At 42.2% G+C, this 15175-nt stretch overlaps 1 protein-coding gene across 11 annotated transcripts in view; it reads right to left on the reverse strand.

Annotated features, from left to right (window-relative positions):
- The window catches only part of tanc2b (tetratricopeptide repeat, ankyrin repeat and coiled-coil containing 2b), a 136783-nt gene that overhangs the window by 58804 nt on the left and 62804 nt on the right, over positions 1 to 15175 (reverse strand). For 7 of the 11 annotated variants that reach the window (XM_051418749.1, XM_051418739.1, XM_051418738.1 and 4 more), the window contains 2 exons: positions 12166 to 12237; positions 9328 to 9507 (listed from right to left, as the gene is read on the reverse strand). In XM_051418749.1, coding sequence (XP_051274709.1) covers positions 9328 to 9507; positions 12166 to 12237 — 252 coding nt within the window. Of the gene's footprint in view, positions 1 to 331; positions 446 to 640; positions 1276 to 9327; positions 9508 to 12165; positions 12238 to 15175 lie in introns of those variants that run through there. The other 4 variants (XM_051418742.1, XM_051418741.1, XM_051418747.1 and 1 more) reach the window with 3 other exon arrangements.

Genomic DNA, 15175 nt, shown 5'->3' on the forward strand with positions numbered 1-15175 from the left:
AAGGAGGAACCATGTCCCAGCACATGACAGGGTGATTCTGGTACACAACAACAAGCTGCTACTGCTGCTGCTGCTGCCGACTGCATGGTGTGGGGAAAAACTATTCCCAACCAACTTCAACCCATTTACGCAACCATATGCTACATACAACGCTGTGCTGTGGAAGGAAAAGTGAGACACACAACAACAAGAACAAGCACCATTAGCCGCCCACAGCTTGTGCTTAGACACACGCACTCCAACAGACATACACACACACACTCAAAGACAATTGAATGCTCACCCACGCTGACGCATGAAACAGAGCAGCTCGCCACAAAAAAACACTTACATTATCGCACTCTGGTTGATTCACAGGTCCTCCAGCCTACATTGTCATTAGAGTGCAGCCCTTTGACAAATGCATCATTTCATGGAGAGAAATTACTTTCCTGCGCTCCTCCCATTAGCCCCATGTCTGTACAAACGTCATTCGAACCAGTGGCCGACACAGAAGCTCCAGCTGTGAGATCAGAGAGCAGACAGACCTGGGGCAAGCTCTGGCCGAGCAAAGGTGGAGCAGCAGGTGAAAGGGGGAGACACAGTTTTCAGGCACAGATGGAGGAATGAAACAAGCAAAAGAGGGTGTGGCAGGGCTCACCATTCTCAAACCAGATCTCGCATTCCTGAAGGCTGGAGTACGGCACCAGCTCCCCTCCTTCCCCCTCCAGCGACACGAGCAGTCCTTCCTCCCTGAGCGATGACCAGTTCATCAAAAATAAGAAAAAAAATAGAAGAAAAAAGAAAACAGGTGGAGAAAAACACCTGCAGCCGAGCAGGAGAGGATAAGTGCGGAGGAACTGAAGCTCTCTCTCCTTCTTCCCTCTTGTTTCTTTTCTGAGGAAATCTCCACAGGTTTCAGTGCTGATGCTGCCCTCTCAATTCAGTCGCAGTAAATGATACAGAGCCAGGCAGATATGGCAGTGACGGGAGGAGCGAGAAGAGGAGGAGGAAAGAGAGGGAGGCAAAGGGAAGGAGGAAGGAAGAACGCAGCAGTCACTGTGTCACTGGGGGACACAGAGGTGACACTTCTGCGATGACAATAGTACCGAGGGCTGACAGGTGACCAAAACCTTCGCCACTACAAAAGAAATAAAAAATAAATAAAAAACCCCACACAAACAGCACAGGGAGCTCCTGTCAGGAGTCCGTGAGCACAGATAGGACTGAGCTCCTCATTCGCCTCCGTGACTGCATTAGCGCTTAGCGTGTTATGTATAGATGTGAGAGGCGCACTCTCTCTACAGGAACAGGAGCTCAGGTCTCCAACAGATGAATGGTGCAGTGCTGCTGTTGTCATGGCAACCGCAGAGCAAAAGGAGGGGGAGGAGAAGGGTTGGTATTGAGGGAGGAAAGAAAATGGCATAAAATAAAAGGAGGGAGGGAGTAAGGGAGGGTATTATTAAAGGGACACAGTTTTGCCGTTCGTGGACGGAGCTTTGGGGACACATAAGATCACAAGTGGGGAAAAAAGAGGAGAGGTATTATTTGATAGGAACAAGGGTTTTAATAAAACCTACTCTATTTTCCTCTTGGGTTCAGGCATCCCTGTCCGTCCTTGTTTTACCCTTGAAACTGTATTTGTACAGCTGCAGCCATGTTTTACGGCTATTTAGGGGTTCATACCCACAGGGCTAAGAGTTTATTATGTACTGCCTTGGCTTTTGTTGGGGTTCATATCCGTTAGGCTGTAAGCCTGCTGTTTTTCAAGTGTTTTTTATTAATTTCCTCCAGTCACACTTATTTCCCCAGAGTAACATCTCAAAACAACATGCAGCATGTTAACAACAAACCTTAAAGATGTGCTACGGTTACAGGTGAAAGTTTTTGAGTGCCATGTTGTGTGCACCGCCCTCTAAAGGTTTGCCTGTAGACAACCAGTGAACACATGATTTATGTCCTGCCATTTTTAGTTTTGTGGGAAAAAATAACTTTACATTTACATCTGTGGCATGATACAAGTGATGTGTTTTGTTTTATAATCCAGTGAGATGACAAGTGGGGGTGGTTGATCACATGCCTGGCTTTAACTGTCATACGCTATTATCATTAAAATGAGCACGGATACACTTGATCAAGGAGGTTGCATATGTGTGAGAAACAGAAGCATAAGGAAACATTTATAACTTAGACTAGTGTTTTTTCTTTTTATAAATGGACGAATGAGTAATCAAATCAATCAAATCCCAAGTTTTGAATTTGGTTTGGATCACAAATTATGCTTTTAAAGTAATATATCTGATGCAAATGTCTCTTTAAACCTCTTCATGCAACTCCTGTCAGATTAAAGCTAAAGAAATAGACTATGATCTTCATTCCCATTTCCACAAAACAAGGCTCTGCTGATATTATGTGGCGTCTTGACATTCTTAACATGCCTACTTTATCTTCCCTGTGCCTGTTCCCTATATCAACATGAGAGAAATGTTGGAAGACTTTCTTTTGCAAACTTGTGCCTTTCATGAGAAATGACGCACACCAATCGTTACTTATTCTTTCCATCAGATGTAACATCTCATAAATTAACAATTTCCAAGTGGTTTTGGAAAAGAAGCTTGTATTTAAAGTCATCTTGGAAACTTTTCTTCGCCGTTTCTGTATACTGCAAATTATCTATTGTATGTTCAAAGGCATTGCCTCTGAGTTGTACACCTCCCAAAATCAATTTTTGTTCCTTTTTTTAATTTCACGATCATTGATTTCTTCTTTTTTGTCCTATTGTCTATTCACATTATTATTCTTTAAACACAAATTGAGTTTTTCTTTGTAATTATAATCAATAAATTCCTTCGTCTTCTACATCTCCAACGAGATTTAACTTTTTTTTTATGTGTAAACTGAACTATGTACAGTTATTACAGCATGCACCCAATGAACAAACAAACTCATCTTTGATCTTTGAAATCTGCGTTTAAGCTTCTGCTGTCCCCCGTCTAAACTTCTAAACTTCTATTTCTGAGTACTGAGGACTACACTGACTCCTGTGGTTAAGATATGTCGGGGGAAACGCATACATATCTTTGTTTTCTGGCAGAGAGTTAAATGAAAAGACCACTGGCACACTCCTGTATCTGCGTGTTAAATATAATGCTACAATCAGCCTAGCTTTGCTAGCCTGGCTCTGTCCAACAGCAACAAAATCCACCTCCCAGCACCACTAAAACTCAATATTGACATGGCATATCTAATTTCTTTAATACACATAAGACGAAAGTATAAAAGCAACAATTCAAGCATGCCCCGTTTGCAGTCTTTGTGCTAAGCTAAGCTGACTGGCAGCCGGATATAGCTTCATATTTACCGTACAGATATGTGAGAGTGGTATCAATCCTATCATCAGTGGAACAGCTTGACTGAGTCTATCTTTTAATATTCTGCACCAGCATTCACCACTCATGTCAGCAGAACTTGAACTACAACAATCTGTATTAATTCCCTCAAGTAACTTTACAGTGACTTACTGTAACATGAACTGATGTTTGTTCCTAATGAAGAAGAGGCAGATTTGTGATGATATTTCATAACTAAAACATCCAGACTACTTGGCTGATGACTAAACTATTCTATGAATATCCACAGAGCACTTAAAGAACCAGTGTTTTTACTGTAGTGCTCCTCCTGAGGGCATCATACTTCCATTTCAATTACTCCTTTCTACACTTAACCTTCACTCTTTATTTTTCGCCTGTGACAGTGGAGCTGAAAATGTCACATTTCCTTTCAGCGGAAAAAATGATTTGGTCTGTGGTGGCTGGGACGGTTCAAGCAAGAAATAATGACAATAATTGAGGAACAATTTTCTCAAGGTGCAATGTTGGGTAAGGAGGCGTGGAGATTGAGATGTCCCAAATGTCAGTGTTCATTTCAAAAATTCACAGACGATACCAGATGCCATATAAAACGGGAGGCTGGCTAAGGAGGCGTGGAGAGAGCAAGATTGAGATGTGCCAAATGTCAGCCTTCGTTTCAAAAATACACTGAGGGGACAAGATATCATAAAATGTCCAAGTCATGGTGCACTGCAGGTTTGAGTTAGATGACATCATGACTTCAAGGAAAAGTCCAGATTACACATCATGATGTCCAGACACCAGACCCCAAAAAAAAAGTAACAATACAGGACTTGTATTGTTACTTTTATTGTACTTCCACCTCCACTGCATTTAAAACCTCACATTTTAATCCAACATGGATGAGAAGTTCTTAAAGTTCCATGACAACTGGGCAAACTGCATCTACTGATGAACACTACATGATGTGATTTTGTGGTGAGACACCGTGGGTCATCGTCCATGGAGGCCACATTTTTACAGTAGCCCAGGACGGACAAAACAAACACTGGTTCAAGATTGGGCTGTTCGCAAGTTTCGCGACCGCCATAGTTTCTTATTATTTGCTTGGAACAAGAAGGTGAAGCGAGGGGGTTGCAATCTGCAACTACACTGCCGAGTGCCCAAACCGTCTTAAGTTAGAGGTTTTACATGTTTAAGTTGGAAAGTTCTGGATGGTTTTTAATAAAACAAAATTGCCTCTATCTTTTTTTTTTTTTTGGACTAACTTTACACTTACATTAAGGTGTCATACTATTATTACTATTAAGATAACTCATGAAGTATTTCTGGAACCATTTAGTCTTAACAGCCTTTTCCACAACTTGCCCCATCCACTACTTCAGGTAATGACACCCTACATTTCCCAGATGGCTTTTAATAACAACCAAATAATGTGCCTGAACATGAGTTCAACTGAGGCTTTTAAATGTTATTATAGTCAATTTTATCTGTGCAAGACATATCCCAACAAGTGAGCCTGTCATCTCCATTAAACACCAAACAATGACACAGGCCCAGAATTGCAGCATTCATGATGAGTAGCTAATGTAACAGAGCTAAACTGTTTTAATGTGGAGCCTTTAAGACCACCCACACAATGAGCTGTAAAACCTGACTAAGCACTTTTGCACAATGTGCCTTGTTAATCCTGACCATCCACACTGCTGCCGAACATTTTTTTAATGCTCACATCACGTGACCGTTGAAGTTAGCATACTGTAGTACATTGCCACTTATTCACATATCAGTCTATTACTGTAAGCACCAGAGAGACAATTGATTTTAGATATACTCATATCACTGTGATAATTGCAGCAAGAGTGGGAGAAAAATTAGGTGGGACAATTAAATCAAGCCTATTCTCAGGTTTTAAGGCCAAATGCAATTTTCCACCTTTATGTGGCAATCCATGGGGAGGCGGTAATTGTATTGATTGCTGCCATTAATTAGGGGAAAGCAGTGTAATCTGGGGAGAGATGTTGAAATAATTCCCTTTAAATGTTTCAGAGTGGAGCCGGGCCAATCAATCAACTAGGGCACCGTCTTCTGGCGAGCCTGACACTTGAGTGAGGTGTTTATTAAAGAACAAATAAGCAATCAGTGATTACCACTCATAACAATCAGCCACTGAGATATCACTGTGAGAATGAGCAATCATTGCCTCTCATAGTCTTAGACAAGAGCGGACTAAAAATAGACAATGTAAACACAGTGGTCGGGGGATCTGTAGGCATGAAGATGAAGGGGATTCTGGGACAAACCCGGCTGTTGAAAACATATGTTTTCATGAGTGCACAGGAGGCAGAAAAGCTGTATATCATGACCTGATCTAAAAATGTATCGCAAAGTGAACATTTTCCTTGAGAAATTGCAATGGCTTGTAATTACATCAAATCACAATAGTTAGAGACTCTGTCCTCTAAGCAGACAATCTAGAGTCCCGCCCAGTTTTGGCAAACATTTGGTTAAAGTGCACTCAGACACAGAAACTCTCCCCTGACCGTGTAGTCCTGACCTTTCTGGAAGGCAGCGGGATTAAAAAACACTTTCCTGTGCAGGTTTAATAAAGTAAAAAAACATTATTGTTAGTTTAGCTGGATTAAAGAGGATGGAGACTCCAAGTATTAGAGCCTCAACAACACATTCGCAGGCTGATATAGCGTTATAGCAGATATAGAGATATTTTATTTAAGCCAAAGTAGCAACACAACACCATAAAAATACTAATAATCAGGTTTTCTATTCACATTTATACTTTAATGTACTACAGGGAGTTTTTTAACTGGTTATGAGACAAGCTCAATTTAATACTGATGCCTCTATGTGGCCTACATACACTAACAAGAGCATATAGTTATCCTTAATGCCTGCCACTGGGTCAGATTTTTCTCCTTGAAATCAATGAAATGAGTCGGTGGAAACACTACAGCTTTTGTCCACAGGGGCCACCAGAATCAACACAAAATGAAAGTTCCTTGTAGCTGCTGGAGAAGTACAAAAGTATTAGCTTATGAGCTTTAAAACACATAGGTCTTCATCAGAGGAGGAATTGTGCGGTTGTAATGGAGATAACCTAATTGTCCTGGTGTAACCTAGTTTCAGCATGGAAATTTTGGAACAGTTTATGTTTGATAATAGTTTATTTTTATAAACTGTATAATATCTTTACTTGGATGCATCTTAATCACAGTGCTTGATAGTGTTTTCTTATGACGTTATGTGTTTAAATAAAAAGAATATCAGGGAATATATTGATGCCAGATTTTTCTTATTTTGAAATATCAGTAACTATCAGTATAACTGGTTTTGCATTTAATATTCATAGAAAATCAGGAGTTGCCAACTGGTTATTCCATCAACAAAACAATCTTACAGTACACTGTGATGGCACGGTGCGGTATGTCTCCTGCCCTCCTCGCCAATGTGTTTCACAAGTTGACCCCTCGAGCATCTGAGGGCCCCCTTGAGAGTCTTCAAGCAGGCAGAGGGGATTAAATCAGAAACTCAATGATTCTCTAAAAAGGTCAGTGCTTTCATAGGGTTTTCATTCTATTAAGCCTTGAGGTTGAATAACTCAAGTCCTCACCAACACCGCCACTCTGCCTCCCTAAGGCCAATCAGGGGCTACACAGGAGGGCAAGGAGAGGCTGCGGTTGGTGGAAGCCACCGGGGGGAGATCAAAGTGCTGCAGCCGTTAGACCTGCTGCTGTTTGCTCTCTAATGTGCTCCTCTGCCACCACTCTTTCTCCCACCTCTGCCATCTCTGGCATGGGAGGGGTTCTGGCCTCTGACGCCAGCACACACACAAGCTTGGTACTGTCAAGCTGTGCAGGAAGTGGTGCTGAGTTGAATTAATTAAAGGGTGAGAAAGCCGGGGTGGCTGAGACCTATTACAATCTGGTGCTTGATGCCACTTGAGAGCAGACACAGGTCTTTGAGGACTTGAAGGACAGGAGGGACCTCAGGCAGCAGAGGGCTTTTGTGCATGTTGCTGTAGGGTCAGACGTGCTGATGCAAGGGCGGTTTAACTGCTATCACACGTGTATGGTCTGAGTAATAACACTCAATGTGAAAGCATACAGTATGTCGCTTTTTATGATGTACACATTTCAGTCCTGTGAGGCAACATCTGCCAGTGCTAGCTGTACAAAATCATACAGTTTTATGTTGTCTTTGTAAGTGACTTAATTATTACAACAGACGACAATATAACGCACAATAGGTGGTGTGACAGATACATGAATCTGGAAGGATTAACACAGTGAAGAGCAGTAATCCTGCCAAAATGATATCTCTCTCTGTGATGCACGCACACACACACAAACACTTAAGATGACAAGTGTAAGCGGACAAATTATGCAAAGGTAAAAGAAATCAATGCAGCGAGTGCACAGCTGAAACATACAGGATATTAAAAAGAGATGAAGAGAAACTCTAATTCCCAAGTTAAAATCTAAAAGCAGCCTTGACAACCTACAGCACCTGACTGGCATAATATAACCAAGCCAAATGACGACATGTGCGACAACATTGCAAAGAGACCTCTCCCTACGTCAGCCGTGTATTAAGAATAGTACGAATGAGACAGCACTGCATTAATCAAGCTATTCTTAAACAACATTCTCTCCTGTGACGGCCATTCAAGATAACAAGACACACACCTAGATGTATACATATATATATATAAACATACAGATTCACATCCCAGATCTAAATGAAAGACATCAGATTAGAGTGTATTTGCCATGAAACATGAAGTAAAAAGAAAAACAAATGGAACAAAGATGGCTCCTCAAAGAGAGACAGAGAACCACAGAGAAAAAGCCTGATCAAATTGGCTTGGTCTGAAATCTAAATCTCAAGTCCTGATTTCCCCCAAAAACAGTCCCTGCTGGAACCTGTCACCCACACAGAGTCCTCTACAGTGGTGTGGCACACCAAGTTGAAATGGAAGGAAATCACTTTTGGCATGTTTCCTCTTTAAAACCCACACTTTGGATGACCCGGGAGAGAGTATAAATCATTCTGTATGATGTAAAAAATCATGGTCCCCCCGGCACATAAGAAATGGTTAATGATCTGAGGTAGCTGAGAGGCTGGTGCACCCTAGTGGTGACTGCTGAATCGAGCTTTAAAGTCCTTCACACCCACTCTGCTTCTATGTGGAGGCTGCACTGATGTTGGGTGAAGCTGCAATGTCAATATTTCATTTTGCAATTTGAAATCCAGTACAGCAGTAAGCCTCGGATGTCCACACTGCCCCATGTACCAAACCACAGCTTCCCCCCATAATAATAGCAGAGGGAACATGACACAAGGCTCATAATCCAGTTAATGGGGAGACGGGGGGGGGCTGGTGGCGATATTCCACATTCTCTGAATGTCAGAAATGAGTGTGGAAGGAAACGATTAGTGGTGTGAGATAAAGAGCGATAAAGGAGGGCAGAGCCGACCACAGCTCGCAGTCCATCAGCTGTTCTTGGCACTGTCAATTAGGTAGGACTTTGGTGATTACAAGAATTGGAAATTGCAGTGTTTGCCGCAGGCCAGAGATGGGCCTTGCTTTATGTTTCGACTCACAATTAGTGGGTAAGTAATACTGTAAGTGATTACAGCTTATCGGCAACCATCAGCATGAGAAGCCATTCCACCCCTCTTCACGTCGTGTCATAAAATCTGTTTTAATTCACTGTGCGTGACTCTCTGATTAGGTACCCAGCCTACAGTGGTACAGTGAAGGGTTAAGGGAGGCTGTATTAGTACAATGAGTCTATGGGGGAGGACAGCTACAGGCAAGGATGTGCGTAGAAGACAAATTTGAAACAGATTCAGCCCACATCTCTGTTGGCTATGGTTTTCTTCCCAAACCCAGGTTTGGAAAATGTGACAACACTGCTTAATTAGTTCAAATCTTGCACTCTCTGTGACTCTCACTTCATTGCAGCAGTGTGTTTACCTGTGAGCTTCTTCACGGGCTGGAGCCTGACACTGATGGTCTGGTGGGTGAGCAGCGGGGAGGAGGGCAGCGAGCGTGACACGCCCTCCATTATGCGAATGTGCTGCATGCCCTCAGTCATGGAGAGCGGGGGCACGCCGTAGTCTCCTTCAAAGGCACAGTCACTGTCTATGCTGCCACCTGCAGGGTGGGAGGGAAAACAAAATAGTATGAGATGCTTTTCTCTGCTTCCAATAGTGCATTAATTTAATTATATTCTGATGCTGTTTGGACTAATGAAGAGTTCATTTCTGCAAAGGAAGCATGTAAGAAAGTATTAAACTATGTAGAAAACTAATAAAAATAACAAGTCTAATGTTACTGATGCAATCTTCTCTGATTACATTCTGCTGATACTTAATTGTATTGACAGAAAATGACAGAAATGATTTAATAATGGAATAAAACACAATTAAGATTATGCTTTCAAAAACTCCTCTCTGACAGTGACCAAAGGGTAGTGTTCTGGGCTTCAACTAACAATTACGTCCATTATCAATTAATTTGCAGATTATATCTTTTTAATTAATTTATTGTTGAGTCCACAAGGTCTTAGAAAACAAATCAGAGACGGTCATCACAATTTCCACGGAGCTTGAGGTTGTGTTTGCAACAGTTCAGAGAGTTAAATTTTACAATAAAGTGAAACAGAGAAAAAAAGCAGCAAATCCTCACATACAATGAGCCGGAAGGAGCAAATGTTTGGGATTTGTTCTTGATAAAAGACAAACGATTGACTATCAAAACCCAACTAATGTATGTGTATGTTTCAGCATATAGTGTTTATTAGTGGGCTACTAGTGTTTCTATTTGTTCACCCCTACAGAAAGTGTATGACAGAGAGATGTGAGTACTCTGATAGTACCTCGGCCTAGTCCCTGGATTCTGACCTCAGTGCAACACCATATTGAGTATAACAAGATTGGCGTGACCCAGAAGAGAGAAAAGCCCTGCAGGCAACACGTGTTGTTTACTTTCACTGTTATAAACTACAGCCTGTCTGACCTCTGTAAGCCTTACAGTAACACAATACCCTATCATTTTAATATAATAAAGGAGGATTTTCTAACCATCTGAAATATGTTTAAACAATCCAAAAAAAGAGCACAGTCATGACCATGAGAGAGCATTTTATTTATAAAAAAAGGCTCGCACAATGAGCGGTAATTACAGACGGAGCGCAACTATTCTCCATCACTCACCCACCCATTTTCCTCTCTTGCTTCAAAAACCACAAATTATGACAACTTATGGGTTTTTTTATTTATTTATTTTTAAACTTCACACACATTCCCCGGTGAACAAAACCCAGCCAGCTGACTGTAAACACAACATCCATTTTGTGAATCAGCTCCGCCTCAGACTGCCCATTTCCCTGCAGACGGAGCTGTAAAAGCAACTGGTCAAGCAACAGTCTCGCATCAGATAGCAGCCGCCACAGTGAGACATGAAGCCATTATCAGACACCGGTCTGTGACAATTCCCAGAGGAAGCCCATATGACGGTTGGGATGGGGTCAAACCAGTTGTTGTAATGCAAATACACTAGTATAGAAACACTTCCACACATGCAAGAAATAACAAAAACACATCCACACATCTCTGTGTGGCTCCAGCACTGCTGGAGTCAGTCCATCCATTCACTGGGGAATGTCTGTGCAAAAGCAAAAACAACAGCCAGAGCAGCGGTTACATCCCAAAGCATGGAAATTCTCCTCGTGTATGCAAAGCCTGGTGTGAATACCAAGGGGGAACTTGGTATTCTGGTAGCAATTATCGGTAGTCAAGATCCAACTCAATTTTAATGCATTCCATCCTGGATGAAAACACACAATTATACTACTATTAACCAATAACTCTACCAAAAATGGAGCGCATTCTGGTACACAATCTCAATACTTAGTAAATTTCTTTTCTGAACAGCCTCGTGAAAACTGACATGAACTGTCGTACGGTGAAGTAGAAATCAAGAGGTGCGATTTAGGGCAAAGATGGGAGGGTGGAGAGGGAGGAAAAGCCGCACTTCAGTGGTGAGATCCAGAGAACAAAAGCGTAGAGGGGGTAATAATGGTGTTTTATTTTAAACTGCGATGAGAGACATGTTTAAGGGGCCACTCCATGCCTCGAAATAAACACAAACACCTACTCATCGAGGTGTACGGCTCAAAACATGCACGAGAAGGGAAAGAAAAAAGGCAACATTAAATTATAATTGCCCAAAACATTTCCTGCCAAGCACTGACATTCCTGTTGTTGATAAACATCTACTGTCGTATACAGCCTATTTCCCCCTAGAAGTAACTCAGCCTTACAGGCAAAATTACAAGAATATCAAATTCAAACAGTTCTCTCCCTGTAAATATAACTTCATTTCCAGTAGTCATAAAGTTTTCTGCTATAAAGTCGTGTAAAATACAACCTGGCAAACAAGGCTGTGAGTTTCTACTGTAAAAACATTAAGGGAGAAGAAATGGAGTCTGGAACGAGACCGCCAGGAGAGAAGTATTACAGGAAATGGAAAGGTAAAGGTGGTAAAAGAGCTTGCACGCTGTTTCTCAGCAACTTGGCTTCTTATTCACTCACATAATTCACATTCACGCCTGGTAGAGTGCTTAGTACACTGCACAATAAGCGATGGAAGAAAAGACAAGCTATTGCTGAAGGAGCTCAGATGGCTCTAACAGGCTAAACTAAGGTCAGGGCTCCAGACTTAGCTTACTTATTACGTTACTCTTCTCTTCTCTGACATGTGATTGTTTTTTAAACTTGATGTGGGAGATTTTGTGTGATTTTTGCTTACCTTGGCCGACGTGGCTCAGGTGAGGGTCTAGACTGGGCGAGCGGGGGTCTGCCAAGTCCTCGCTCCCACCATCTACAGATGAGTAGCAGAAAGAGAAAGACAGGGAGTGAGTTCGGTGATGCTGGTAGCGTGGCAAGGAGGTGCGGGCCAGCAGAAAGGCCACATCCTCCTCTCCAATCAGCCAGGTGTGGGAACGGAGGACCCCCAGCAAGCTGCTCACACACAGACCCTCCACACCCTTCCTCCTGGGGCCCAAACGGCCCCTTATGGTGGCGAAGGGGGACCTCGCTGCCAAGTTCCACTTTTTCCGACTCCCCATGGTTAGACTAAACAGTCAGTGAGGCACTATCTCTAGAGCCTGCCCATGCAGATAACAAAATAGTTTACATTACAGTCATTGTTGCATGCACAGAGTAACGTGTTAGAGCCACAATCATAGAGCTCACTGGGCTCTATGGTTCAGTGAGCGAGGGACTAGCAGTAAAATAGTGGGCGTTTCCCAGGATAGATCCACATACGGTTAATGATATGAGGATCAATTACGCCCAAGGGAGCAGGCAGGCAGAATTAGCCACAGTGGATGGAGCTGAGAAGAGGGGAGTGAGGGGGGGGCATCACTGGGCAGCACAGTCAGTGTCACCAGGGGATTGTTTCATAATCCTGTTCAAGTGCGGATAGATCTACTGTAAAGCACGACAGGCCGGCAGAGGAGGAACAAATGATTTACACTCAGAATAAATACATCCCACTGGAATTAAGAGCGCTATTAATAAAATCTAAACTAAGATGATGTATGAAAACTCGCCTAAGCCAATGGATTTTCCATGTGTAGAGGGATCAAAGATTGTTGCATTAAGTAGAAAGACAAAAAGCATCGTTATCGCAAAAAAGGATTGTATATTTTGGCAAGCCCCGCATTGTGTTTCAATCAAAGAGCTCACCATCAGCCCAGAAAGCCCAAACAAATACTCAAGTATTATCTCTCCCATCGCAGATTCACACACTGTGTGCCAGTAGCTACACAGCAGGCTAGATTGGCTCGCTGGTGGAAAGATCAAGCTTGTCGATGGACAGATAGAATAAGCCGTGGGGCATGATTGTGTGAGAACTGGGCCATCCTGAGATTGACACTGATTGTGGAAGGGAGTCCTCTGCAGAGGTTTTTCAGTGCTCGCTTCCTGACCTGAGCCACCATGTCAGGATGTGTCAAATTAATAGGTATACCAACAAAATGTGACATGTTATGCAACCAAAACATATCATTTTGGAGTGATTTTGAGAAATTTCAACAGTGCAACCTTTTCATTCTTGATTTACAGACAATACCATAGATCCTGCTGCTAACACCTCTACTCTGACACCTCCTTTTCTTGCATGTTCAACACTAACAAACCAACCAAAAATAGATTCTCACCTCGTATACCTGATGAGCCATATCGTCTAGTAAAATCAATGTCACGAAAATCAATATGGGCTTTGAAGACGATGTGCTCTAGCTACGAGTGCTGCTTGCACAGTGAGCCATGAAAACACACACGCACATGCAAGCACGTACAAAGAGTGTGACGCTGTGAGCGGAAAGCTCAATGATATACAGTAATAGATTTTGCACACTTGCTATGCTCCTGCGGTGTATCTGATTAGCACCTTAGGTGACGTTTTGAGCAGCTTGCTTGTCATCAGACGAGTTCAGTAGCTCGAAATGTCATATCTGAAGCGTTAATAATTTAAATGAACAGAGGACAATAAACTGTAAATTAGTTACAATAGATCATGAGTTATTGGGCTTCATCTTCTTCGGCTGCGTGGTGATAATGTTTAATTTTAAAAACTGAAACAGTGCTCCTGATTGTGACACATGCTGTATTACACATAGCAAGTAGCTCTGGTGTTAAAGAAAAAAAAATGAAAAAGAATTGCTGCAGGCTTTGCTGGAAATGAAACAGCTTTTATTGAGGTTCAATTACATTCTACCCACAACACAACAATTGGACATTAAACCATCAATTTAAATTACTTTGTTACTGAGGTTTTTGGAGAATTCCGTACAGCAACAAACGTGGCTCTACCTCTTTACGGCAGTCTCCTTTTGCTCCACCACCAGTTCTTTTTAGGCTTGGGAAACGCATCTTTGTACCTCTCTCATTCAAAAGAAAACGCTTCTATTCTTCTGTGCAGATTGCTCTCTTGTTACCAGTGATCACAGTACAATGTCCTGCCACACAGATCAATGGCCTATTAAGCAGGAAACACGAAAGGGGAGGATCTATGGTTGACAGAAGACAGAGACATGTTTTCATTCCAGCCTCAGAGACAAACAGTGGACACCATTCTACTTCCTTACTGAACATCTGTCAACCACTTGTGTCGAATACAGCTGAACACAGCTCAGTATATCAGTATCCGATTCAGAGTCAGAACGGACAATCTTCACTCTGTAACCACATCCTATAAGGCTGTAAAATCAAAGCTCTCTCTGAAGGTAAAAGACCATCTCCTAAACTGAAGAAATAATGGTGCACTTACTCTGTTGGCTATTCTTTGGAGCTGTAATGCCACGGTGCTGTGTTAGGATGTCAAAGGAGCAAGCCAATTTCGCACTTGGACAAAGAGTCATTACGGGAGAAGTCAGCGTGACATCTGATAGTGATCCCATGGAGCATGGCGGAGAACTCTGCTATCATTATCGTTCAGACTGACTTTGATGAACCTGCCGTGTTCACAGTGTTCAATGTGACCTCGGCTCCAAAAAGAGGCTTCTTTCCCAGGTACTGTCTGAGGATGATTACTATAAATTGTGGTCTTTTGTGTGATCACTTTTAGCAAAAAAAAAGAAGAGCCTAAAAGACAGAAAGCTAACTCATCACTAGTTACGCATAGGGGTTTTTTGATCTTTACGCTGGATGTCCAAAAGCTCTGAATAACTAATCTGGAGGAGAGTACGTGGAACAAATTACGATTTGAAATGGATTCAGTTCTTTTTCTGTGACTGATCGATCACGTCACACCA

Source organism: Dicentrarchus labrax, unplaced genomic scaffold, assembly GCF_905237075.1.
Source record: "Dicentrarchus labrax unplaced genomic scaffold, dlabrax2021, whole genome shotgun sequence".
NCBI lineage: Eukaryota > Metazoa > Chordata > Actinopteri > Moronidae > Dicentrarchus > Dicentrarchus labrax.